General features: G+C 46.2%; 1 protein-coding gene across 1 annotated transcript in view; it reads right to left on the minus strand.

Moving 5' to 3' along the window:
• VWA3B (von Willebrand factor A domain containing 3B) overlaps positions 1-25,799 on the minus strand; it is a 239,170-nt gene that overhangs the window by 120,924 nt on the left and 92,447 nt on the right. Inside the window, exon 20 of the mRNA XM_077482767.1 lies at positions 4,928-5,046. Within this exon, the coding sequence (XP_077338893.1) occupies positions 4,928-5,046 (119 nt within the window). The remainder of the gene's footprint in view (positions 1-4,927; positions 5,047-25,799) is intronic.

A 25,799-nucleotide genomic window follows, 5' to 3' on the forward strand; every position in this document is an offset into this window, starting at 1 on the left:
TACTGTGTTCTGTTCAACGTTTTATGCAAATAAAAATTTGTAAAAGGGATTCAAGTGTCGGTCTCTGCAGTTTATTGGGCCACCATCCTTGGGAACCCCTAGACAACAACGAGGTGGAGAAGGTAAACGGTAAGTCCAACAAAACCAGACGCTCCTTCGGGGGTCAGTGCCACATATACAAGTCGACCATTCAATGTATGGATCGAAATTTGGCTAGATCAGCAGAGACCATCTGAGTTTCGATACATGTATGGTCACCCTAGTTGTACAGAAGTCGATTGTTAGATTGATATGTGTACAACCAGCCTGTCGTGTTTTTCCCAAAAAATTAGTGCCACCAACTGTAACATTGATTATTGTGTTCTCCTGGCAGGGAGGTCTCCCTGCTGGCAGAACACAATAGCGCTGTGGGAGGGATTCCCCCATCAGCACTAACTGTGTTATAGGAGGAATCAAACTATTTTCTTTCCTTCCACCCATGATAGCATTAGAATTAGTGTCACAGTCCAAAAGTGCACTGCACCTTCACCACATTCATCCACGCGGGGACCTTATCTCTTTTCTTATAATCACTACACAACTCCAGGTCATTTTCTAATGTTTATGTTATCATGCACTGTTTTCCCTTTTAATACTAAATTGTTCTGCATTATACTTTTTAATAAAGAGTTAATAAAATAATACTTTTTCAAGGATATCCAGTGTGATTTGTATTCCATTTGCACCACTTCATCATCTCATATTGTAGCCATGAAATTATTATCTACATAAAGAGATGAGAAAAGCACATCTCCCATCAGCCCTATTATTATTTCAGGGTCACATGGGAAAGGCATTTGGAAATCACTAACATTTTACAGCAGTTTGCACAGTCTAATCTAACGCTCTCTGGATGTGATATAAGCTCCACTTCTGATCCAATTTCATTAACATAATTAACCAAATGTCTGCGGCATGGATCCTGAAAATTGTTACTTTCTTCTGCTTAAACAGTCCCTTAGGACAGGGGGTTTAAAGTACTTAAAATTGTAACTCCACTTCCGTGGAAAAAAATAGCAAGATAAAAAATCAATACACACACATATACACACACATATATATATATATATATATATATATATATATACCGTATATACTCGAGTATAGGCCGACCCGAATATAAGCCGAGGCCCCCAATTTACCCCCAAAAAAACTGGCAAACTTATTGACTCGTGTATAAGCCGAGGGTGAGACATGCCTGTCCATCCCTGTGTGTGTGTCCGTCCATCCCTGTGTGTCCGTCCATCCCTGTGTGTCCGTCCATCCCTGTGTGTCCGTCCATCCATCCCTGTGTGTGTGTGTGTCCATCCATCCATCCATCCATCCCTGTGTGTGTGTGTCTCCATCCATCCATCCATCCATCCCTGTGTGTGTGTGTCTCCATCCATCCATCCATCCATCCCTGTGTGTGTGTGTCTCCATCCATCCATCCATCCATCCCTGTGTGTGTCTCCATCCATCCGTGTGTGTGTGTGTGTGTGTGTGTGTGTGTGTGTGTGTGTGTGTGTGTGTGTGTGTGTGTGTGTGTCCAGCCTACCTTTGTCCCGAGCCTCCGTCCCGTGCCTTGCCTCCTTGCCTCCGTCCCGTGCCTTGCCTTGCATCCGTCCCGTGTCGTGCCTTGCCTTGCCCCCGTCCCGTCCCGTCCCGTGCCGTGCCGTGCCTTGCCTTGCCTCCGTCCCGTGCCCTCTTCGTCGGCGGCCATTGTAAAATTCAAAAGCTGCGCCGCCGCCTTCGCCTGTGATAGGCGGAACACTGAATTTCCCAGCAGCCTGTGTTCCGCCTATCACAGACGTCGTATCATCCTCGTCCGTAGTACGAGGATGATACGATGTCCGTGATAGGCGGAACACAGGCTGCTGGGAAATTCAGTGTTCCGCCTATCACAGGCGAAGGCGGAGCCGGAGGCGCGGCTTTTGAATAGAATGGCCGCTGTCTGTCTGCTCGACACGCTGATCGAGCGGGCAGACAGCGATGACTCGAGTATAAGCCGAGGGGGGCACTTTCAGCCTCAAAAAAGAGGCTGAAAATCTCGGCTTATACTCGAGTATATACGGTATATATATTATATAAAATATATATATATATATATATATATATATATATATATATATTTTTTTTTTAAAGGAGCCAAAAAAACTATGTGATAATATATATACACACACACAGTATCTCACAAATGTGAGAACACCCCTCACATTTTTGTAAATATTTTATCATCTTTTCATGTGACAACACTGAAGAAAGGACACTTTGCTACAATGTAAAGTAATGAGTGTACAGCTTGTATAACAGTGTAAATTTGCTGTCCCCTCAACACACAGCCATTAATGTCTAAACCGCTGGCAACAAAAGTGAATACACCCCTAAGACAAAAATGTACAAATTGGGCCCAAAGTGTAAATATTGTGTGTGGTCACCAATATTTTCCAGCACTGCCTTAACCCTGTTGGGCATGGAGTTCACCAGAGCTTCACAGGTTGCCACTGGAGTTCTCTTCCACTCCTCCATGACAGTATCACGGAGTTGGGGGATGTTAGAGATAATATATATATGGTAACCGACTGAGAAGTGGGCCCAGTTCTCCAGGAACCCAAACCCCTCCTTTCTACACCAGCTTCTCAGTCACTTATTTAATTCCCTAATCTCCCACTGCCTTTCTGTTGTGGCTCGAGGTACCGGCAGTATTTCTGAGAACACTACCTTGAAGGTCCTTTTCCTCAATTTAGCTCCTAAGTCCCTAAAACCTTTTTTTAGGACACTCCATCTCCCTCTGACTTTGCCGTTGGTGCCAACGTGCACCGTGACAGCCAGGTCTTCTCCAGCCCCTCCCAGTAATTCGTCCACCAGATCCATGGTGTGTCGAACCCGAGTGCCCGGTAGAGAACATACAGTTCAGCACTTCAGGTCGTTCCAAATTGCCTTCACCTCCACCCTCACAGGAGGAGTTATTCCCCTGGCAGCTAGGGGCGTCACTCTGCTCCAGCAATGCTGATCCCTGACTGGTTTCACCAATGTCACGCAACAGGGCATAATTATTGGGCTGTTCCAGCCCAGGACCAGCCTCCCTGGCACTTTCCCCTCTACCCTTCCTGTCAACCTACAGGCTTGCAGTCTTACTGGCTGACATGTCTACTGCATGTCTTTCCTTGCACTTTAAAAATAACATAAATTACAATGTTAAAAAACAGCAGTTACAAATGGATATTTCCTATGTACTCCCATTCTCTGTAGATGAAGACATACATACAGTACATTTAACATACAATTGTCAATTTTTATAACAAACATTTTACACAAATACAATAAAAGAAAAATACATTCATTTTTGAAGTATATCCAGGGACAGCAAGCAACTTTAAAATTATAATCTCTTTCTTATCTTTTCTTATAATCTGCCTTATCTTAATTTGGAAAATGGGAACTTTGCTCACAAACTCAGGTCATTATAAACATTTGGTTATATGTAGCTTGTCTGCAGTCTGCACAAAGAACAATGTCATCAGAGGTCCTACTATATGTGTATTCTGCTTTTCACAACTGGCTGTCTAGAATCAAATTGGGAGTTAAAGTTTTACTAAAGTTTTACTAAACCCAGAACAGTAAAATCAGTATGTATATGCAGTAAAGCATGCTTGTTATACTAATTGTGGAACCTCTGCATTGTGTAAAAAGGCTGTTTGATCCTGTCTTCTCTGATCCTCCCCTTATTTTACTGTCCCCAATCCATCTTCTTATAGTACAAAGCCTTGGAGGGGTTTTTTTTTTGTTTGTTTTTGGGAGGGTGCATATGATCAGCACTCTCCAGACAGAGGGTTGGGGTCATTCATCCTCGTAGGACAGTCAGAATGAAAACTCCTACAAGCTTTAATCAGAAGACTGCTATATACTGCTGATGAGAAAAGGTATTTAGCAGTTTATATTTACTAAAATAATTGAATTTCCACAGTCTGTGTACTGTGGGAGAGCAGATGCAGGGTGCAGGGTCCTGGGTTTAGTAACACTTTAAGCCATCCATACATGGATCGAAATTAAGCCGCTTCAGAACGGACCAGGCTGATTGTACCCAATTTTTTTTATTGATTAAAGTGGTAGAATACGATAGCACTGCAGGAGGGACTTCCTCATCAACACTAACTGTGTTGATGGGGAAATCGAGCGACTTCTTTCCTTATATCACAGCTGGAAGGAGAGAAGATTGAATCATCTATGGGTGGCTTTAGGGATGAGCAAGCCTTACCTAAACCTGTGAAAAGTATGAGTATTCTAGCAGTCTATGGTCAATTTATTTAGTAATCAAATGAGGGTAATACAATAAAGAAATTAACAATATTGGTTGCTGGCATAGAGGTTGATTTACTAAAAGCAAATAGGTTGTTCACTTTGTAAAGGAAGGTTTTCCTTAGCTAAGGGAATGTGGTAAGAATTCACTTAGCAAAAAATACCCAATTACATGCAAGAAAAATAAAAAAACAGTACTTTTACTTGCACTTTGATTGAACAAAGGAAATCAACTGAACTTTACCCAATTCACTAAGCTAAAGGTAAATTCCCTTGCCAAGTAAACAGCCTATTTGCCTTTAGTAAATCAGCCCCATAGAATCAAACAGGTAAGTGGCACAGATGTGCTCCTTTTGTTGAGTCCTGGTCTGTAGACATGTTGCTGTCTACACAGTGATGATGTGCAAAGTACAGTTATCCATAGAAAACTGAAATCTCATTAATCGTAATGTATTAGCGCACTTTACACACTCCTTTTAGCCTTATTAAACAAGTCAGCTAAACTGTGTTTGACTTCTGAGGAAGGGAACCAGAAGGAAATTGTGTAAATGAATCCCAGTTGTTGTGTTGCATTGTCTAGTAAAAAGAATACTTAAGATGTAAAATGTACCTTTCGGATGACTTAATTGCCTGCTCAAGCTTCTCCTTGTACTCTGAGAGATTCACAGCTTGGGGATTAATTAATGTGATAAGTTTCTTGTTTCCACTTACATGAGCCAAGGGGAATATCTGAAACAATTAACATACATTACCATTAAAACATATGTAATTTCAGTCACTGTTTACCCAACATACTATATAGGTATAGTTATTTTTTTTTTAGTCGAAAAACAAACTTTATTGAAAGGAGCAGGAAACAGGGTAAAAAGCAGACAAAGCAAACATGCCATCGGTACAGAAGGTAACATAGGCCAACATGGCCAAGGCAGTATTTCATATATGAGTACATTGGATTAGCTGTGCTGTAAAAGAATAGACAAACATCATTGGTAAAGTCATATAAAGCCATTGTGTATCAGCCGGGGTAGGGGGAGCAAACAGAGAAAAAAAATGAGAAAATTAATACAAAAATAACTAAAAAAGGGGGGGGGGGAGGAGGAGGAGGGGAAGATAATAAGAGGAGGCCCAAGGGGTGGAAGAAACACAGAAAGGGAGAGGCAGAGGGGGGAGGGGGGTAAGGGATCAATATAGCAGCAAATCAGGTACATGTCTCCCCATCTTCCAACCATCTACCCCAGATCTGCTCATATTTAAGTGGACATCCTCTATGTGCATAAATAAATTTCTTATATGAAAGGGTATCGTTAATCTCCTTCTTCCAGCACTGGACAGTGGGGGGGAGGGCCTACATCCAGCCACGAGCAATCGCTTTTCTCACTAGGAACAGTGTTTCATGTAAAAAGGTGCGAAGAGGTTTGTCAGCGTCTAACTCTGGCAACAGACCAAGCAGGCACATCTTCGGGTCAAGGCTAGCAGGAGAGCCCATCTGATCATGGAGAAAGCCAATCACCTGTATCCAGTATGTTTGGATAACTGGACAGGACCATATGAGGTGATAAAAGGCGCCTGGGGTGTGGTCGCATCCTGGATTATACATTGGTTTGAACCGTGCTATCCTCTGGGGAGTCAAGTATGTCCTATGAATGATGTACAACTGCGTAAGGCGGTCCGACAGCTTGGGGGAAACTCTCTTCACATCCCCCAAGACTTCATCCCACTCCTCATCCTCAATTATTCCAACATCCACCTCCCATCGGGTCTTAGCAGCATATGCCCATGTCACGGTGCCTGGGAGACGGATGGTGGAGTAGAGGGTGGAAATCAACTTGGTTGGCTCATCACCTTTGATTATGTCAACTATAGGAGGGACTGTCAGGGTTGGGTTGGAGCCGGCGAATTGAGTCTGTAAAGCATGTCGGAGCTGTAAGTACCTGAAAAGGACATGGTTAGGGAGTGAGAATTCTTCCTTTAACGTTTGAAATGATTTGAGCCCAGCGTTAGTCATAGTTTGGTGCACATATAGGATCCCATAACGTATCCAGACCGCGGGGTCTGGAACGGACAACAGTTCGGGCAAATGAGTGTTGAACCAGAGAGGTGTATAGGAATGGACCTGCGGGGTCCCAATTTTTTTCAGGGCCGTCCGCCAGATCCTCCGGTGATGTATGAGCATGTCTACCTTGTGATGGGGGGAACGTCCTGACAATGGGGCCCGAAGGACCGACTGAAGTGGGGTATGGGCTGGGTCGGCCGGACGTTGGCAAAGTAGTGTCTGGTATCTTGGTAGCTCGCTCTTGTCAAAATGATAAAAGTGGGACAATTGGGAGGCAAGATAATAATCCTGGAAATCTGGAAGAGCAGCCCCTCCCAATGTCGTTGGATTCTTTAGAATTTTCCAAGACAATTTGTGTCTGCTGTGACCCCATACGAATGAATTAAGAATTGATTCGATTGTTTTGAAAAACTTTTGTGGTATGTATAGGGGTGCATGTCACACCAAATAAAGTATCTTAGGTAGAAGTATCATTTTGACCAGACTGATGCGTCCCATAACACCTAGAGGTAGTCTGGCCCAGGTTTGTGTCTTGTTCTTGATCAGGGTATACAGGGGTTCAATGTTTAGAGGCACGTAGTCTGTCAGTGATCTAGTGACCTGCACTCCTAAATACTTGATCACAGAGACTCTAGGGAGATTCAGAGGAGGGGAAGTGGGTACAGGGGGGAAATGATCAAGTGGGAGGATCTGGGATTTGGACCAGTTGATACTCAGACCCGAGTGACTACCAATACTGTCCATGGTGTGAAGGGCTGCAAGAAGGGAGGGACCCATGTAAAGTTATTTTTACAGTGAAATAAGTCTGTTTAATTTTCACGAGACAGGTCCATGGAGCCCACATATAAAATGCTATATAAAACATTCAGTAACATTTTACACCATCACTAATACTCCCACTGGCCTCCCCGCAAGTTTGTATATCTAAATGTGTGGTGCAATGCTGGAAAACACATAAGCATGCAAAACATGGTTGTTCACATGTCTATAGCAACAGAATACACTCATTTTAAATCTGTAATTGTTTAGAATCAAATATTAATATATAAAGTAGAACTCAGTCACACAAGAGGCGCTACTGCCAGCAATAAGGCATAGTTATCCTGGCTGTAATTTATTTCAAAATTACATTTTTTAAGGATTTTTAATTACATGTGTGACCACAGGTATGCAATGTATGCGTTATAGTGCAGACATCTCCTACTACCTGCATGCAGCATTTTATTTGTACAGCACTTGGTTTACCTTACAAATCGAGCAATGTAATTCTGTAAAAATGACCAGGACTTTTCTTAAATGATGTGCTTTTAATCCACAGGCTTCTTTCAAAGTGTAATACATACAGTTTTAAAACTGACACCAAAGACACACTTTGATAAGGGGGGGGTCCTTCGCTTTCGCCTCTAGATATTTTCCTTTAGCTTACCTATCCTCGGGCCCTCACAGGAAGGCCGGCGTGGCCATCCTGATACGTCGCGGAGCCCCATTTACCTACCTCGATCACTATGGTGATCCCGGGGGAGGCTTCTTGATTCTTAAGGGCAAATGGGGTTCACAGCCGATCACTCTATGCACCCTGTACGCCCCCAATGTCCGCCAACATAGCTTTCTTTCCAAACTCCTGTCCCGTCTGTTCAAGTCGGACCATGGTTACTTAGTGGTGGGGGGTGATTTTAACCTGGCTCACTCCGCCATTGCGGACCGTTTGGCGACAACGACCCGGCCTCCCTCTGCTAAAGCTCTTAGGGATTCGAAACTATTCCGCCAGCTGACCCGAAGACACGCTCTTTTTGACGTCTGGCGGGCCCTTCACCCGGCGGACCGCCAGTACACGTTCTACTCGGCCCCGCACCAGTTGCACTCCCGCATAGACTACTTCTTTACTAACAATTCAACGCTGAGAGTGGCCCGCCGAGCCCATATCCTGCCGATCTCATGGTCGGACCACGCGCCGATCCTGTTAACACTGGATCTAGCGGCCCCTGTAATTACACCCTACAATTGGAAACTTAACACCTTTCTCCTACAACATTCCCCCTCACAGGCGGAAATGACCTCAACCCTGAAACTCTACTTCGCTGAGAACGCGACCCCGGATGTTACTCTCCCCACTTTGTGGGAGGCCCATAAGGCGATCATCCGCGGAAAGTGCATGGCTCTTTCTTCTGCTTTAAAGAAGGATGCAGAGGCCGCTAAACTGCGGACGGAAAGGGAACTGGGGCAGTTAGAAAGGGATATGCAGGCCTCTCCGTCGCTGCGACTCCTCCGGAAGATCACTAGGCTTCGCATGGTGCTTAAGGACCTGGCGCTTCGCCGGGTAGAAAAGGCCATTCTGCGGGTTAAGCAGCTGTATTACGACAGGGGCAACAAGGCGCACTCTCTTTTGGCGAGGAAACTTAACGATAAAACCCTCCTATCCACTCCACATCAGATTAAAACTAAAAACAACACCGTAGTCTCTCACCCTAAGGAGATAGCAGACACATTTGCGAAATTTTATGCGGAGTTGTACAACAGCGACGACATACCCAGTGCTCCCTCGTCGGAGGAGCTCTCCCAGCGCATGCGCCAATACTTGACAGACAGTGGGATCCCCCGTATCCGAGACCTGGATCTGGCCTCCCTGAATATGCCCATCACGGAGGAGGAAATAGAGCTGACCGTCAAGTCGCTACCGGCTCATAAATCCCCGGGCCCGGACGGTTTACCCTACGAATACTACAAAACGTTTCTGCCCCTTCTGCTTCCTTATTTGAGCAGACTGTTTAATGCGTTTCTGTTAAATACCCCGGTCCCTTCCGATATGCAACGCTCCTTCATCACCCTGATACCCAAGCCCGATAAGGACCCCATTCTCTGTGCCAATTATAGGCCCATTGCACTCCTGAATACAGATCTAAAGATCTTTACGAAGCTCCTCTCCCTCCGGCTCAATAGGGTCCTCCCCTCCCTCATCCATAAAGATCAGGTGGGATTTGTCCCTCTTCGCCAAGCCGGCGACAATACTAGGAGGGTCATAGATTTAGTCGACGTGGCGAATAGGGGGGGCACCCCGTCTTTGCTTCTGAGTTTAGATGCGGAAAAGGCATTTGATAGACTGGGGTGGCCCTTCCTGTTCGCTACGTTGCAGCACATGGGGATGAGGGGACCGTTTCTGCGGGCCATACGCCACCTTTATTCCAACCCGTCCTCCCAGGTTAAAACCCCCTTCGCCACATCCTCGGCGTTCTCGGTATCCAATGGCACGCGCCAGGGCTGCCCCCTATCGCCTTTACTATTTGCTATCTGTGTGGAACCCCTGGCGGCGTCCATTCGGCGGAACCCGGATATCAGGGGCGTCCCGGTTCGGGACAGGGAATTTAAGGTGTCCTTGTTCGCGGACGATGTCATTCTCACCCTGACCAAGCCCAGGATATTCCTGCCTAACCTACATAGGGAGTTGGACCGCTACAGCGCCCTATCGGGCTATAAAATTAATGCATCCAAATCGGAAGCCCTACCGGTAAATATGCCGCCCCAGGAAGTCGAACATCTCCGAACCACCTTTCCGTACCACTGGAAAACCGATTCCCTGAAATACTTGGGGGTTCATATCACCCCGACCTTTGAATCTCTGTATCAGGCAAACTTCCCGCCCCTATATGGTGTTATTAGGCAATTACTTTCCCAATGGCGGAAGCACCAGATCTCCCTCTTTGGTAGGATTGCTTCGGTGAAAATGACGATTCTCCCGAAGCTTCTCTACCTTTTCCAGACCCTTCCTATCCCAGTACCATATCACCACCTGAGAAAATTACAGGCGGACCTGCTTGACTTTACATGGAATTACAAGCGTCATAGAATCCCCCGCTCGGTAATGACAGCCTCTCGCTCGGCCGGGGGACTGGCGTTTCCGGATCTTGTAAAGTACTTCCAGGCAGCTCAGCTCCGGGCAGTGACCTCCTGGTTCACCCAGAGGTCGTACAACAGATGGACGGAAATTGAGAAGCTCTGGATGGCTCCAGTGCATCCTAATAGTATGCTATGGAGCGCCCCAGCGTTGACTCCCCGGACCCAGCTGCTAGGATCTATGTCCCATCTACAGGGCCTATGGCGCAAGCTTACTAAGATCTATGTCTTGTCCTCGGACAAATCGCTCCTGACGTCCTTCCTGTACCACCCTAAGATGCCAGACAGTCTGACGTATGCGATGTCCCACCCGTGGTCGTCCCGGAATCTCTTCCATCTGGGGACCTTAGTGGACCCCAGATCGCGGAGAATGTTGTCTTAAGCTGATCTTCAGTCCAAATTTGACCTCCCGAGACAGAGCTTCTACAGCTATCTGCAGATACGGCACTTTGCCCAGACCATATCCTCTGACTTGCGATTCTCCCCTCCCTCCGCTTTTGAGACCATAATCCTAGAGGGCATGGCCCAAAGAGGATTGATATCAGCTATATATAAAATCCTTAATGCACCCCCGTTAGCTTCGGCATGCAGACATGCTTATATGCTCAAGTGGGAGGAACAGCTGGGGGAGGAGCTAACGGATGAGCAATGGCAGACGATATGGTCCCAGGCCTCGAAAAGCTCTCTATGCACGCTCTACAGGGAGAACGCGTACAAAATTTTGTTTTTCTGGTACATGACCCCAGACGTCCTTCACGCCATTTACTCTACTACCTCTGACAGATGCTGGAGGTGCTTGACCCACAAGGGCACGTTGTTCCACATTTTCTGGCAATGTCCCCTGGTGGTTCCCTTCTGGGAGGGGGTCCGGCGCCTTTTGTCGGATCTCTTGGACCGGCGGGTGGTCCTGGATCCTAAGACCTTCTTGTTGGGCATCCCTTTCCCTAAATTGACGAAGTCCCGCAAGACATTATCACGACATATCCTGACAGCGGCGAGATGCCTAATAGCACTACATTGGAAAAGGGTGCTGCCCCCCGCTCTCGGAGCACTCCATGCTAGAGTTCAGGACGTGGAGTTGATGGAGAGGATGACCGCCAGGATACGGGACAGGCTTGAGGCCCATGATGTGGTCTGGAGCCCATGGAACTTACGGGAGCTCCGGAGGTGAAAATGCCGCAGGGACCACACATGGTGACTATACCCCCTACCTTTCCTTACCCCTCCTTCCCCACGTTCCCCTCTCCCTCCTTTTTTTTTCTCTTCTCTTTATCTCCTTTGCTATTCTCTCTCTCATTCTCCTTACCCCTCTTACTTCCTATCCTTCTCGTCTCTCCTCTTGTTTTTCCTCTCTCTCTACTGCTTGGTATTCCTATATCTTTCTGCCAGTCTCTTTCTCCCTTTTCCTCATGGCTGGTGTTCCTATGTGCCTTGCTGCTCCTCTAGCACACTACTTCGTAGATGCTGCTACTCATGAGAGGTTAATACTGTTGGTAGCTGTTTATGATTGGGTGCGGGGCTACCCTACTGGACCCTAAGGTGGGCAACGCCACTTGTTGATTAACAGGGTCGGCCCGGTTGTTCGCGGGGGGCCCCCCCAGGGCTGGCAGTTGCCGGCCCTGGAGGGCCTACTGGAACGGGCCACTGGATGGGTGGTCCCGGCAGCCCTCTCTTCTCTGTTCTAACTGTTCTACTATGTTGTAGTAATGCATGACGTGTAATGCACTCTTTGAATATAAATAAATATGTTATTTGACAAAAAAAACTGACACCAAATTCTGCTAACTTGGGCACTACCCAAGTATACAGGTACTGCAGTGTTTGTGCAAAAACAACAAAAAATCTAAAGTGTGTTTCTCTTCTATGAGGCCTTAGTCTTAGCCCTGACCTTTGGCAGAAAATATGGCAACTAATTATATAATTAAAAGCTATTTATATATATATATATACCTATATATATATATATATATATATATATATATATATACACACACACACATGCACATACATATACAGGGCTTTTTTCAGCAGGAACGCGGGGGAAAGTAGTTCCGGCACTGAATATACAAGGGGTACTGGGGTGTGATGGAGGGTCTACTGATGCTGGCTACTGGGGTGTCTATTGTTGCTCGAGGGGATCTACTGTTTAGGGAGGGGGTATACGGTTGCTGGATAGTCTATTGATGTTGGCTGCTGGGAGATTTGTTGTTTCTGCTGGAGTCTATTGTTGCTGGGGGTAGTCTATTACTGCTGGCTGTGGGGGATCTATTTGTATTGCCTTTCTTGTTATTACCAAATTCTATACAAATGACATAGTATTACAAGTATGATACTTGGCTCTATATTCTTGAAAAGGGGCCCTAGTGGGAGCTGGGTAGGGGGTGGAAGCAAGGGTCAATGCTCAGAGGTGGGTAAGGGCAGAACCAAGGGTCAGTGCGTAAGAGGCAGAGACACGAAGTGGGGGGGATCCTGTACTTATTCTCTGAGAAGAAACGCAATATATATATATATATATATATATATATACACACATATACACACACACACACACATTTGATATATTTTATATATATATAAAAATCCTTTGCTTGTTTGTGCGAGATTTATCTTATCATTTATGTAGGTTGCAGTTAAAGTTTATGTCTGGGAAGATACCAAAAAAAAGAGCATATTTGTTAATTGTGCGAGTGATCTACGAGACATTTTGGACTGCTTTATATAGAGTTATGTATGTATTATTAGATAGTGTTACACAATATTGATTGCAAATATTTGGCTGTGGAGTTTTTTCATACTAATATATAAGCCACGGACTTCTAACCAGGTCTGGGGAATTAAAGGGCGGCAGCAACCTTTAGGTTTCTTTTTTGTTTTTCCATAAGCGCAGCTATGTTCAGGGGGTCCACCAGCACCGCCCCATCCGAATCTTGGATACGGGCAATGGATGTAGTGGGCTGTTGTTCTTTGGCCAACCAGGCCAGAAGTCGTCCTATTTTGCCCCCCTGCTCAAAAATGCGTTGAGTCTGCGCCAACTGTTGCTTATTGGCTTTGGAGACCCTGAGGAGCATTACTTCCCTATATGCTGCCTGCATATCAAGATAGGTAACAGGATTTTGAGTAGAGAGGTAACGAGCTTCTACAGTGCCTTGCGAAAGTATTCGGCCCCCTTGAACTTTTCAAGCTTTAGCCAAATTTCAGGCTTCAAACATAAAGATATAACATTTTTATTTTTTGTGAAGAATCACCAACAAGTGGGACACAATTGTGAAGTGGAACGAAATCTATTGGATTTTTGAAACTTTTTTAACTAATAAAAAAATGAAAAGTGGGGCATGCAAAATTATTTGCCCCCCTTGCGTTAATACTTTGTAGAGCCACCTTTTGCAGCGATTACAGCTGCAAGTCACTTGGGGTATGTCTCTATCAGTTTTGCACATCGAGAAACTGAAATTCTTGTCCATTCTTCCTTGCAAAACAGCTCGAGCTCAGTGAGGTTGGATGGAGAGCGTTTGTGAACAGCAGTTTTCAGCTCTTTCCACAGATTCTCGATTGGATTCAGTTCTGGACTTTGACTTGGCCATTCTAACACCTGGATACGTTTATTTGTGAACCATTCCTTTGTAGATTTTGCTGTATGTTTGGGATCATTGTCTTGTTGGAAGATAAATCTCCGTCCCAGTTTCAGGTCTTTTGCAGACTCCAACAGGTTTTCATCCAGAATGGTCCTGTATTTGGCTGCCTCCATCTTCCCCTCAATTTTAACCATCTTCCCTGTCCCTGCTGAAGAAAAGCAGGCCCAAACCATGATGCTGCCACCACCATCTTTGACAGTGGGGATGGTGTGTTTAGGGTGATGAGCTGTGTTGCTTTTACGCCAAACATATCGTTTTGCATTGTGGGCAAAAAGTTCGATTTTGGTTTCATCTGACCAGAGCACCTTCTTCCACATGTTTGGTGTGTCTCCCAGGTGGCTTGTGGCAAACTTTAGACGAGACTTTTTATGGATATCTTTGAGAAATGGCTTTCTTCTTGCCACTCTTCCATAAAGGCCAGATTTGTGCAGTGTACGACTGATTGTTGTCCTATGGACAGACTCTCCCACCTCAGCTGTAGTTCTCTGCAGTTCATCCAGAGTGATCATGGGCCTCTTGGCTGCATCTCTGATCAGTCTTCTCCTTGTCTGAGCTGAAAGTTTAGAGGGACAACCAGGTCTTGGTAGATTTGCAGTGGTCTGATATTCCTTCCATTTCAAAATGACCGCTTGCACAGTGCTCCTTGGGATGTTTAAAGCTTGGGAAATATTTTTGGAACCAAATCCAGCTTTAAACTTCTCCACAACAGTATTACGGACCTGCCTGGTGTCTTCCTTGGTCTTCATGATGCTCTCTGCGCTTTCAACAGAACCCTGAGACTATCACAGAGCAGGTGCATTTATACAGAGACTTGATTACACACAGGTGGATTCCATTTATCACCATCATTTAGGACAACATTGGATCATTCAGAGATCCTCGCTGAACTTCTGGAGTGAGTTTGCTGCACTGAAAGTAAAGGGGCCGAATAATTTTGCACGCACCACTTTTCAGTTTTTTATTTGCTAAAAAAGTTTAAATTATCCAATAGATTTCGTTTCACTTCACAATTGTGTCCCACTTGTTGGTGATTCTTCACAAAAATTAAAATTTGATATCTTTATGTTTGAAGCCTGAAATGTGGCAAAAGGTTGAAAAGTTCAAGGGGGCCGAATACTTTCGCAAGGCACTGTGTATATATATATATATATATATATATATATATATATATATATATATTAGTATATAGTATTTACATATACCCTATATTTACATACACATATACTCATTCTAAATTGTATTTCAAATAACCATTTCTTACAGATGTGCCCATGACACTGAATTGACAAAAAGCACTATTGGCTAAGAGATTCCTAAAGAAAGTGCAGCAGACTGCTTTCATTAGTCCACTAGAAACCTAAGACACAGCCATATGGAAGTGGGTAGAAAATGAGAGTTACTGTTCTGACTAACCTAAGCATGATACATTCCTTTTAAAATTTAAATAGTAACTAGAATCCATAGAATCCTAGTGCAAAACCTAACTGGAACCTCACATCTCACACACAACATCTGTTGGGTTTGTTCAGCCATTGGCTGCCATTACTTTTTATTAGACAAGTACCATTTCTTATCCAATGTCTTCTAAACAGTAGGCTTAACTAGTGGATGGTGTAACAGATGTGAGATAAAGTGATAACCTATACAAAAGTGGAGCACAACATTGATAAATATGGTAAAGTTTGGCTATCATCACCTCAGGAGGGCACGGGGAAGATGTGCCCTCAGCACCATGTTTATAGCTCTATGACAGCTGGATGATGTTTTCTTATTTTGCTGTTCATATATTGTACGTAATGTGGATTTTGGCAGTTTTACAAAAACTGATTGAAAAACTCCATGTGCGGCAGTGTGAGTGAATTACCCACACGCCGTGTCCAGCACCCAGCACATGGCTTCTTGTAAGGCAATGCGTATTCTAATAAGGGGTATAATGAATTAATCTCCTGAAACAGATCAAGTAATGCACTCTTGTTATCAGGCTATTGAGAGCACACACTGGCTTGATGATAATGAGGGGCTGCCATAGCAACTTAACATGGATAAAGGGATGTAATAAGGAGGCAGGGAAGATTATAGCCGCTGTAATGTTGGCAGGAAACATTGCAGCTGTAATGTTGGCAGGAAAAATAACTTCAGCAGTTACAGCATAACATATGTTTTTAGCAAAAATAACAACCATAATGATAAAAATCATCTTTGTTTATGAATAACCATGATATTACAAAATGCTACACATCTAAATAGTCCATAGAAAGTTTAAAATTAAAGTGGCAAGGTACATTCTACAAAATACTTTAGTTTTCTTTCTTTAACGTACACTGCAGCACATTAAAACCTTTCTGCACACCACTCGGTGTGTAAATACAACATGCTCCATCTTCACCCAGCATACACCAGTGCAGTACATTGGTGGGAACTGGGCCTATTAGAAATCATGCATGTTGTGTCTGCGTTGAGTAATGCAGCCCAAATTTGTGGTGTGACAAGGCCTATGCTGTATTAAATGTAGAGAATTGTAGATTAGCCTTTAGCAACAAAGCAGATAAAAAACTTCAATTACTCTTCTAAACAGCTGTTAACATATCAAACAAACCTAAAATGCAAGGTTTTCAATCAGCTGACAGATGCTTAGGACTCATTCATTCTATCATGTTGCAGTAATGTGCGGCAATGCGCATTGCATACAATGGCATTCATTGTATGTAATGCGCATTGCCATGACTGGACCTCGCAGGGGCATGCTCTTTGAAGCACAGCAGAACACACTAAAGCCCCATACACACTATCAGATTTTCTGCTGATTTTTTCCTTCAGATTTACCAAAACCATATAATATGAGGACAAACCTTAGCGCTTGTACACATGGTCGGACATTCCGACGGAAAATGTCCGACTGAACCCTGTTGTCGGATAATCCGACCGTGTGTGGTCTTCATTGGACTGTTTCAGTCGGAATATCCAACCGACAAAGTTTTAGAGCTGGGCTATAAAATTTTCCGACAACATGATGCAATCGGACTTTGTCCGATCGTTTGTAGAGAATTCCGATCAGACAAAGTGCCACGCATGCTCAGATCAAATTCCTAGACCAAAGCTATTGGCTACTAGCCTGAACGTAGTCCCGTCGTAATGAAATAACGTCATCACGTTACGAACGATCGGATTTTCCGACAACTTTGTCCGACCGTGTGTATGCAACATAAGTTTCGGACAAAATCCGACGGATTTTGTTGTCGGAATGTCCGACCTTGTGTACAAGGGCTTAGGAGTTTCAATTTGTATGCAATCAGGCAGGCCCTTGCATTACATGATTTTGGTAAATCTGAAGACAAAAATCAGCAGAAAATCTGATCGTGTGTATGGGGCTTAATGCTCATTGCGGTCGGTTTTGTTGCAGAGAATGCTACAAGTTCGATTTTTGGCCCATTTTTATGATTTGGATAACTTATTTAAATAAATGGACTGTCCTAACACAATGCATGTTAACATGCAACACAATGCACACTAACACCCTTGCATTTACACAACACAGCAGACCAGACTGGTGTGAATGGGCCCTTAGACTTGTATTGGTCATGAAAGCAAAACAAGTGTCTAGCACTGCAAAGCTATCTGCTGTAATGAGCAAGTATGGCTGCTCTCATGTACATGCTGTACATAGTTACAAACTATACAGTATTAACATAATTTTTTTCATGTTCAAATGTTTTTAATGAGAGAAAACAGCAATCATAACATCAGTCAAGCCATAAGGCTGTATTACGCAGGTGAAACAAGTCTTAAAAAGACGGAAAAACATTGAAATTCCAATAGTGGTAGAACACTGATCAGTATGGGAACTGGTATTTCAGTGCTTGATACACGAGGCAACGGGTATCAGCGTATAACATTTCCAAATGTACAGCATTGAAAAGTGAATCATATATAAAGAACGGTAGAAATGACAACAAGCAGTTCTCAAACCATATATTGAAAATGAAAATGAAAAACTAATTCACAATACAAGTGAATAAAAAATGTTTAGATCATGCTAATGTGCTTTACACAATAAACAGTATGTGAATATGAATACAAATGTGATGGCTGACCACAATGCCACAGGTCATACACAAAACAATTTGTGGTGGGTCAGCATTTTCAGGGGTTAAACAGGCAGCAAGGAGGTGACCAATCACCCCATCAGTGTCTGTCAACTCCCTCAGAGCCCCCTTAGAGCTGTTTAGTTTTTTTTTTTTTTTTTTTTTTATAATTAATGTTTATTAAAGAAGAGAAGCGTGTACAGAGCATAACGATCAATGTAGAAACCAATAGCAAGATCAACAACATTATAACGTTAGTTACATGGGCACAGAAATATACACCCACCTCTTCTATTATAAAAGAGGAAATATAGTAGACAGAATTAGAAGGGAAGTAAAGGAAAGGGAAAATAAGCAGAAAGAGAGAGAGAAAGAGAAAGAAGCGGGGGGGGGGATGTGGGGGGGGGGGATGTGGGGGGGGGCAGACCACCGTCAGACAACCTATTGCAAAATAACAGTAGACATAGTTAGAACAAGCGTCATGTTCACCTCACTCTGGTTGAGACATTATGGCTGCATAACTCGAGGAATATTTAAAGGCAACCCAACAGGCCCAGATCTTTGTTGACAACTCAGATTTACCCCGGAGGGAAAGGGTCATATCCTCCATGTAATATGTGGTATCCACGTTGAGCAACCAGCGCCGGAGGGTGGGGATCGTCTTCAGCTTCCAAAACTGAGGAATGAGGGTTTTAGCAGCGTTTAAGAGATGTGGTGTAATCGACCTCTTGTAGGAGCCTGTCGGCCTCCCCGTGCAATGGAACAGGACATACCACGGGTCATTAGGTACCTCCCACCCCTGGATTTCTTTAATTGTGTATAAGATCGCCAGCCAGAATGGGCGGATCCTCGGGCAGTACCACCAAATATGGGCATGAGTGGCTACCTCCCCGCACTCCCGCCAACAAAGTGGGGAGGACTGGGGAGAGAACCTATGTAAAACAACCGGTGTGTAGTGCCATCTGGTCAAAAGTTTATACGCCATTTCTGATGTCTTAGAGGATCCAGAGGAGGCATGAGCCAGTGTTAGGATTTGTGACTGCTGGGACGGAGACAGCGCCATTTGTAGTTCCCTTTCCCAGTACCGTAGGAAGGAGGGGGTACCCGTAGAAGTGAGGGACAGCAAGGCCTGATAGAAGTACGAAACCGGCCGCTCAATCGGGTCAGGTTCAGCAAATGCGGTTTCCACAGGTGTAAGCTCCGCCAGGGTGCGCAGGGGCTTTGGGAGCATGCGAACAAAGTTCAACAGTTGATGATGTTTCCAGCGATCCATGTAGGAAATGGAGGAGTCACCCATGATGGAGGAAAGAGGTAGCACCCCGGATGGGCCGGTGAACTGATGTAGATAGGTGTTAGTGCCCAGCCGCCACGGGTGAATCTGAGGGTCCATGTTACCCGGTGGGAAAAAGTTGTGACCCACCAAGGGCATCAGGGGGGAGTTATACAGCCAGCCATACCTCTTACAGATAGAGTCCCATACCATCAAGGAGGAGTGTGTGAGTGGGGACGTGGTAGGCAAAAGGGTCCGGAACTTCCTCGGTATCCACATCAGCGTGGAAGGTTCAGCTCCACAAAGGTCTGTTTCCACATTTACCCAGAGTTTCGTGCCCTTGCAATACTTCAAGTCAGAGAGCCTGGTCAGCACAACGGCCCTATAGTAGAGCTTAAAGTCTGGCACAGCTAGACCCCCGCTACACTTAGGGCGGATGAGGAGTGTTCTATTCAGCCTGGGCCTTCTCCTATTCCATATGTACCGGTATACTATAGATGTCAAAATTGTAAAAAACCCCACCGGTATCCCAAACGGGACCATCTGCAACATGAAGAGCACCCTGGGCAGCAAGTTCATCTTAACCAGACCAATTCTGCCCAGCCAAGAATGTCGTAGCTGGGACCACTTTTGGATATCGGACCTAAGAGTGTTGAGCAAAGGCAGAAAGTTAGCGCGGAAAAGGGACGATAGTGAGGGCGTTAGGTGAATGCCCAAATATTTCATGGAACTCAGCTGCCAGTTAAAGGGATAGTTCTTTTTCAGGTGGGATACCTGTTTGGCGGGTACAGAGATGTTTAACATTTCCGATTTGGACATATTGATTTTAAAGTTTGACACCGCGCCGTAGGCCGAAAACTCGGACATAAGATTTGGAAGGGTGATCAGAGGCTGTTGCACGTAGAACAAAATATCGTCCGCGTAAGCCGCGTATTTGTGTTCCGTCGTACCTATGGTGACGCCACGTATATTCGGGTTTTGTCTAATAAGGGATAAAAATGGCTCTAGGGATATTGCGAATAAAATCGGTGAGAGCGGGCACCCCTGGCGAGTGCCGTTATATAGGGTGAAGGGGTCACAAAGGGTTCCGTTAATCCGTATCTGAGCTGTGGGGCAGTGGTACAACGCCGCTATTTGGGAGCGCAAAGTGGGACCTATGCCCAGGTGCGCCAGCGTAGCCATAAGGAAGTCCCAGTCCACCCTGTCAAACGCCTTCTCAGCATCCGTGGAGAGTAACAGGGTGGGCTGGGCAGTCCGCCGCACATAAGCCATTAAGGAGAGTGTGCGGAGAGAATTATCCCGTGCCTCCCTCCCGGGGATGAATCCCGTCTGATCCCGTGAAATCCACTGTGGCACCAGGGGGAGCAGCCTATTCGCTATGGCTTTAGGATAAATCTTCGCATCTATATTCAAGAGCGAATTAGGACGGTAGCTCGCGCAGTCACTAGGGTCCTTGCCCTCCTTGGGTAATACCGTGATGTGTGCATGAGTGGTCTCCGGGCGAAGGTCCCCGCCATCCGAGGTCACGTTAGCATATCTGGTCAAGTACGGCAACAGTATGTCAGCGTACGCTCTATAATATGATACCGTGAGGCCGTCTGGACCCGGTGCCTTACTGCGCGCCATAGCTTTCATGGCGCCCAGAAGCTCCGCAGTCGTCAACTCCCCCTCCAAGGAAGCCAAAACCTCCCCGGAGAGTTTCGGGAGGGCGGCACGGGCCAGATAGTCCCCAATAAGGCGTCCCCGAGTCTCTCTATCATGGTCCCCCTGGTGCACCCGATACAGGCGCTGGTAAAAGTCCCTGAATGTCTTGGCTATACGGGGTGTCTCGAACACCAAGTCTCCCGAGGGGGTCTTAACTTTGGCAATAAACGCCGCATTCTTCCGCTGTCGCACCGAATTAGCCAGCAGTCTACTGGGCCTATCGCCCCACTCATAAAAACGGTGTGCTACCAACCGCGCGCGACGTTTGTGATCTAAATGAAGGAGAGACTTCAAGGTCTCCCGTTTTTCCGTTAAGGCGTGGAAAAGGGCCGGAGTCTGGTTCAACTTATGTCGGCGTTCTAAGTCAGTAATGTCACGCAACAAGTTGGACTGTTGAGTTAAGCGCTCCCTCTTTTTCCTAGAACCCAATTCTATGAACTTTCCCCTAATATACACCTTGTGGGCCTCCCAGAGCACTCCCGGTGAGACTTCAGGACTGACATTAGTCTTAAAATAAAACTCCAAACTGTCACCCATCACCTTTTTATCCGCCTCTTCGGCTATGAGGTCCTCGTTCAACTTCCAGTTAGTGGCCTTCAGGGGTATGGACGCCACGCTAATGGTTAAGGAAATCGGAGCATGGTCCGAAATGGGGGATGAGTCAATGCTTGACTTCACTATGAGCGGAAGGTGTTGGTGATCAATGAAGCATAAATCTATTCTAGAGTAGGTTTGGTGCACCGGGGAAAAGTAGGTGAAGTCCCTTTCCCGCGGGTGAGCAATTCTCCAGACATCCATCAATTGTAGGTCATGGAGTCGAGAACGTATATACCTTATTCCCCTGCCGGAAAGCGAGGAACCACCCCTAGAGGTGTCCAGAGTAGGTTCCAAGGGAACATTAAAATCGCCCGCTAGGAGAATGCATCCACGTGCAAAGTTCCGCAGGGAGCTAAGTGTGGAAGCCAAGAAACGCACCTGGTTTTTGTTAGGGGAGTATAAGGTGGCCAAAGTACACTGCATGCTGCCCAGGGTGCCCCGCAGAAACAGAAAACGTCCCGCAGGATCACATAACATTTCCTCAAACGTGAACGCGGTTCCCCTACGAATCCCGATGGCCACACCCTTGGCTTTAGAGATGTCGGAGAGGCTGTAGTACCACGTAGGGTACTGTGGTGAGTGCAACCTAACTCGAGTCGTCTGTGTGAGGTGGGTCTCCTGGAGGAAGACCACGTCCCCCCGCAAACGGTCCAGTTCCCTATATAAATTGTGTCTCTTCCCTGGGGCGTAAAGGCCCCGTACATTAAAAGATACAATGTTCACAGTAGCCATGGGGTCTCAGGAGGAGGAACCGCGATCACCACAACATTATCAATACAATACCAAGGCGGTCTGCCGCCAAAGAGGGGGGAGGGGAACAGAGGGGGTGTAGGCAGTAGACAGAAAAGGTGAAAGAGAAAAGGAAAGGAGAAAGAAAGGCAACAAGAAAATGCAAGGCCCCACCTTAGTGGGAAAAACAAAATGAACCAAAAAAGGTGCTGTCGAAGAACAGCCATTAGTGCACGCATTACCATGCCGTGCAAAAGCGGGCTGCGTAACCGCCACAGGGCCCCCACGCCCGCCACCCCAACAGGGGAACGGACGCCGAGGCCCCGCGCCGGGCAGCCCCCGCTCAAAAAGGGGGAGGCGGGACGCGGGCAGCCGGGCGCAAACCACACCATAAAGGTCCAAGTCAGCGCCCCGCGGTCCGGTGCCGACACCTAGGTAGAAAAATCTAGAAATAACATCATCCAAAACCTAAAGCGCCTGTACAGAACAATATTGGTATGAAGCTAAGGCGGTAGGATACCCAATGGGGGGGGGGGGGGGAGAGGGGAACCGTGAGTCAGCTACGCTCCACAGGCACAGCGAGGAAGATGAAGAAATGTCACGCCAATAAAAAGAAAAAGGGCAAAAGAGCAGCGATGTTCATATCCAGACTGAGGGCCCCTTAGGGGTACCGGGTTACTGGCCACACGGCCAAGGGTGACTCAGCCCTGGCCTGCAAAAACACGTTGTCGCCAGAGGCGGTCAGCTTCCTCGCACAAACTTAGTAAAAGGAGCCCCCCCAGTCACGTTCAGGCGGTATGTCCCACAAATGCAAGTAGACGTCCTGAACAGGTAACCAAGTTGAACAAGTTGAACAAGTTGACGGGTAGGATGCCCTTTCAAGGGCGGTAGTCAGGTGCAGAAGTACGGCGGGCACGGCTCACCCTCTGCCATCCCTGGTCGGTCCCAGCGGGTAGGGGCGGGATGCCTTCTTGCCATCCAGGTAGTTCCGGGATAGAAACGGACATATCCGTGCAGAATTTGGACAGCTCCTCCGGAAATCGAAGTATTGCGGTTTTGCCATCTCTAGATGCGATCAAGGCCGCAGGGAAGCCCCACCTATATTTAATGGACGCCGCCCGGAGCAGTTCCGTGAGGGGCCTTAGGGCCCTGCGTCGATCCAAGGTTTCCTTAGCGAGATCCGGGAAAAAGGATAGCATCGCCCCATGGAAATCAAACGGATTAGCTCCCCTAGCTTTCTGCATAATCAGTTCCTTTTCAGGATAATGGTGGACCCGGCAAATGATGTCCCGTGGGACATCTGTAGCAAGATTGCGTGGGCGGAGTGCCCTGTGCACCCGATCAATCTTCAAAGGGGCGTCAGGTGCTCGTCCCAGAAGACTATTAAAAATGCCCCGAACGGATGGTAACAGATCGTCGTCTCCAGTCGCTTCGGGAAGTCCCCTAATCCGAACGTTATTACGTCTGTTACGATTCTCTTGATCTTCGATCTTGTAAACGGTCGTACGATGCGAAATGGCAAGTTGACGTGTAGTCGCCTGGAGGGATCGGATAGCGTTCGCGTGGCGATCGAGACGTTGCTCCGACTCTTCAACACGAACCAATACTTGCGAGAGATCCGAACGAACTGCGGAGACCTCCTTCCTGATGACCCGCTCGAGGTTCAGAAGCATGGCGGCGAGATCGGAGGTGGTAGGGAGATCGCTCACTCTCGGCGCCGCTCCGGCGGAAGGATGTGACTCACCCTCAGCCCCCGAGCCCGCCGAGGACTCGGGCGAGCGCGACCTCCGGTCCGGCCCATCGCGGGATGCGGAATCTACTCTACTCCGCGGCTTGCGGCCTAGGTCGTCCTGCTCTTCCACCTCGTCCGGTTCCACGGAAAGGAATCGCTTAATCGACCCCGTCGAGGCTCCTTTCTTGGGCAGAGACTTGCCCGTCCGCCGACCCATCATTCAGGTAGCAAAAATATGAATTTTTGGATGATTTTATGGATATTTCTCGGTGTCGGCCTCGGAGCTCACAGAGCACACGTCTGCTCTAGCACATCACCAGGCCACGCCCCCCAGAGCTGTTTAGTTATGCACCCTCAGAGCTCAGCTCCCCTCACCAACTTCATCCCACTGACGTAGATATCAACCAGTCTTTAAAGTGACAGGAAAGCAGTAGCATTTTTTCCTTCCAGTGACACTGCCGACGGAGGGATTTTATTTTTTTAATTTGCCATTGTTAGCCCCATATCTGTGCACCAATTTTAAACTCTTCAGTTTGCTGTGATGTACCTCTGGCACTATTCACATGCATATTCCAAACATTACATACAGTGAAAACATTATGCCACTATTAGCCTTGGGGGGGGGGGGGGAGCAGTATGCCATCTTCACCCTGGGTCCTGGATGACCTTGCCCGGCACTGCGGGTAACTACAACTAATGAGGCTTTTCGGAGAGAGTGGTATTTGAAGGAGGAATGCAAGATAGAAAGATAGACAGACTGCCAATATGATATAGGTTGCAAGGGATTTCTTATATTATAGTTACTGTATTTATTGGCATATAACACGCACTTTTTCATCCTGAAAATCAGGTGCTAATAGCATGTCATACGCCAATACTTTATATGCCTCTGAGGGGACAGGGAGGGGGTGGGACGAGCATGTTAGATTACATACAGCGAGAATCTCCTGTTTACTTGGCAGCCTCTGTAATAAGAAATCCTGTCTCCTGGGTCGCCATTGGGCCACTGTTCTGTCTATCATAGGAGATTCTCACTGTATGTAATCTGTCAGCGCTCATCCTGCCCCCCTCCCTGTCCCCTCTAGGCTGCAGATGGGCATCGGTCAGGCTCCATTGATGGCAATGGTGAGGCTGCTCCATTGATGGCAATGGTGAGGCTGCTGCATTGATGGCAATGGTGAGGCTGTATTGATGTGGACTGATGAGGCTCCATTGATGACAATGGTGAGGCTGCTGCATTGATGGCAATGGTGAGGCTGCTGCATTGATGGCAATGCTGAGGCTGTATTGATGTGGACTGATGAGGCTCCATTGATGGCAATGGTGAGGCTGCGGCATTGATGGCAATGGTGAGGCTGTATTGATGTGGACTGATGAGGCTGCATTGATGGTACTTGTGAGGCTGCAGATGGGCATTGATCAGGCTGCATTTATGGCAATGGTGAGGCTGCAGATGACCACTGACCCTTATTTTTCTACAAAGTTTCTTATTTAAAATTTTAGTTTTTTTCCGGAAACTTCCCTCTTAAAATGCATTTGTGTGTTATATGCCAATAAATAAGGTTATAAAGTGAAGACAAGGAAGGTGAGAAGAGATTTTTTTTTTCCTATACTGCATGTAAATGTGAACTGGGAAAAATGTATTCACTTTTTTTTTTTTATTACAGACAAGAAAGTCACAATGTAGATGTTTCGCATAGACAATATAGTGCCGTTCAGGCTAAATGTATTTAGTTTATTATTAAACATAGTTTTATACCCTTCTGGTTCTCGAACTGCCATTTTCAGCACACTG

Source organism: Lithobates pipiens, unplaced genomic scaffold (genome assembly GCF_037356315.1).
Source record: "Lithobates pipiens isolate NorthernLeopardFrog02 unplaced genomic scaffold, aLitPip1_a1.2 Scaffold_16, whole genome shotgun sequence".
NCBI classification, from domain to species: domain Eukaryota; kingdom Metazoa; phylum Chordata; class Amphibia; order Anura; family Ranidae; genus Lithobates; species Lithobates pipiens.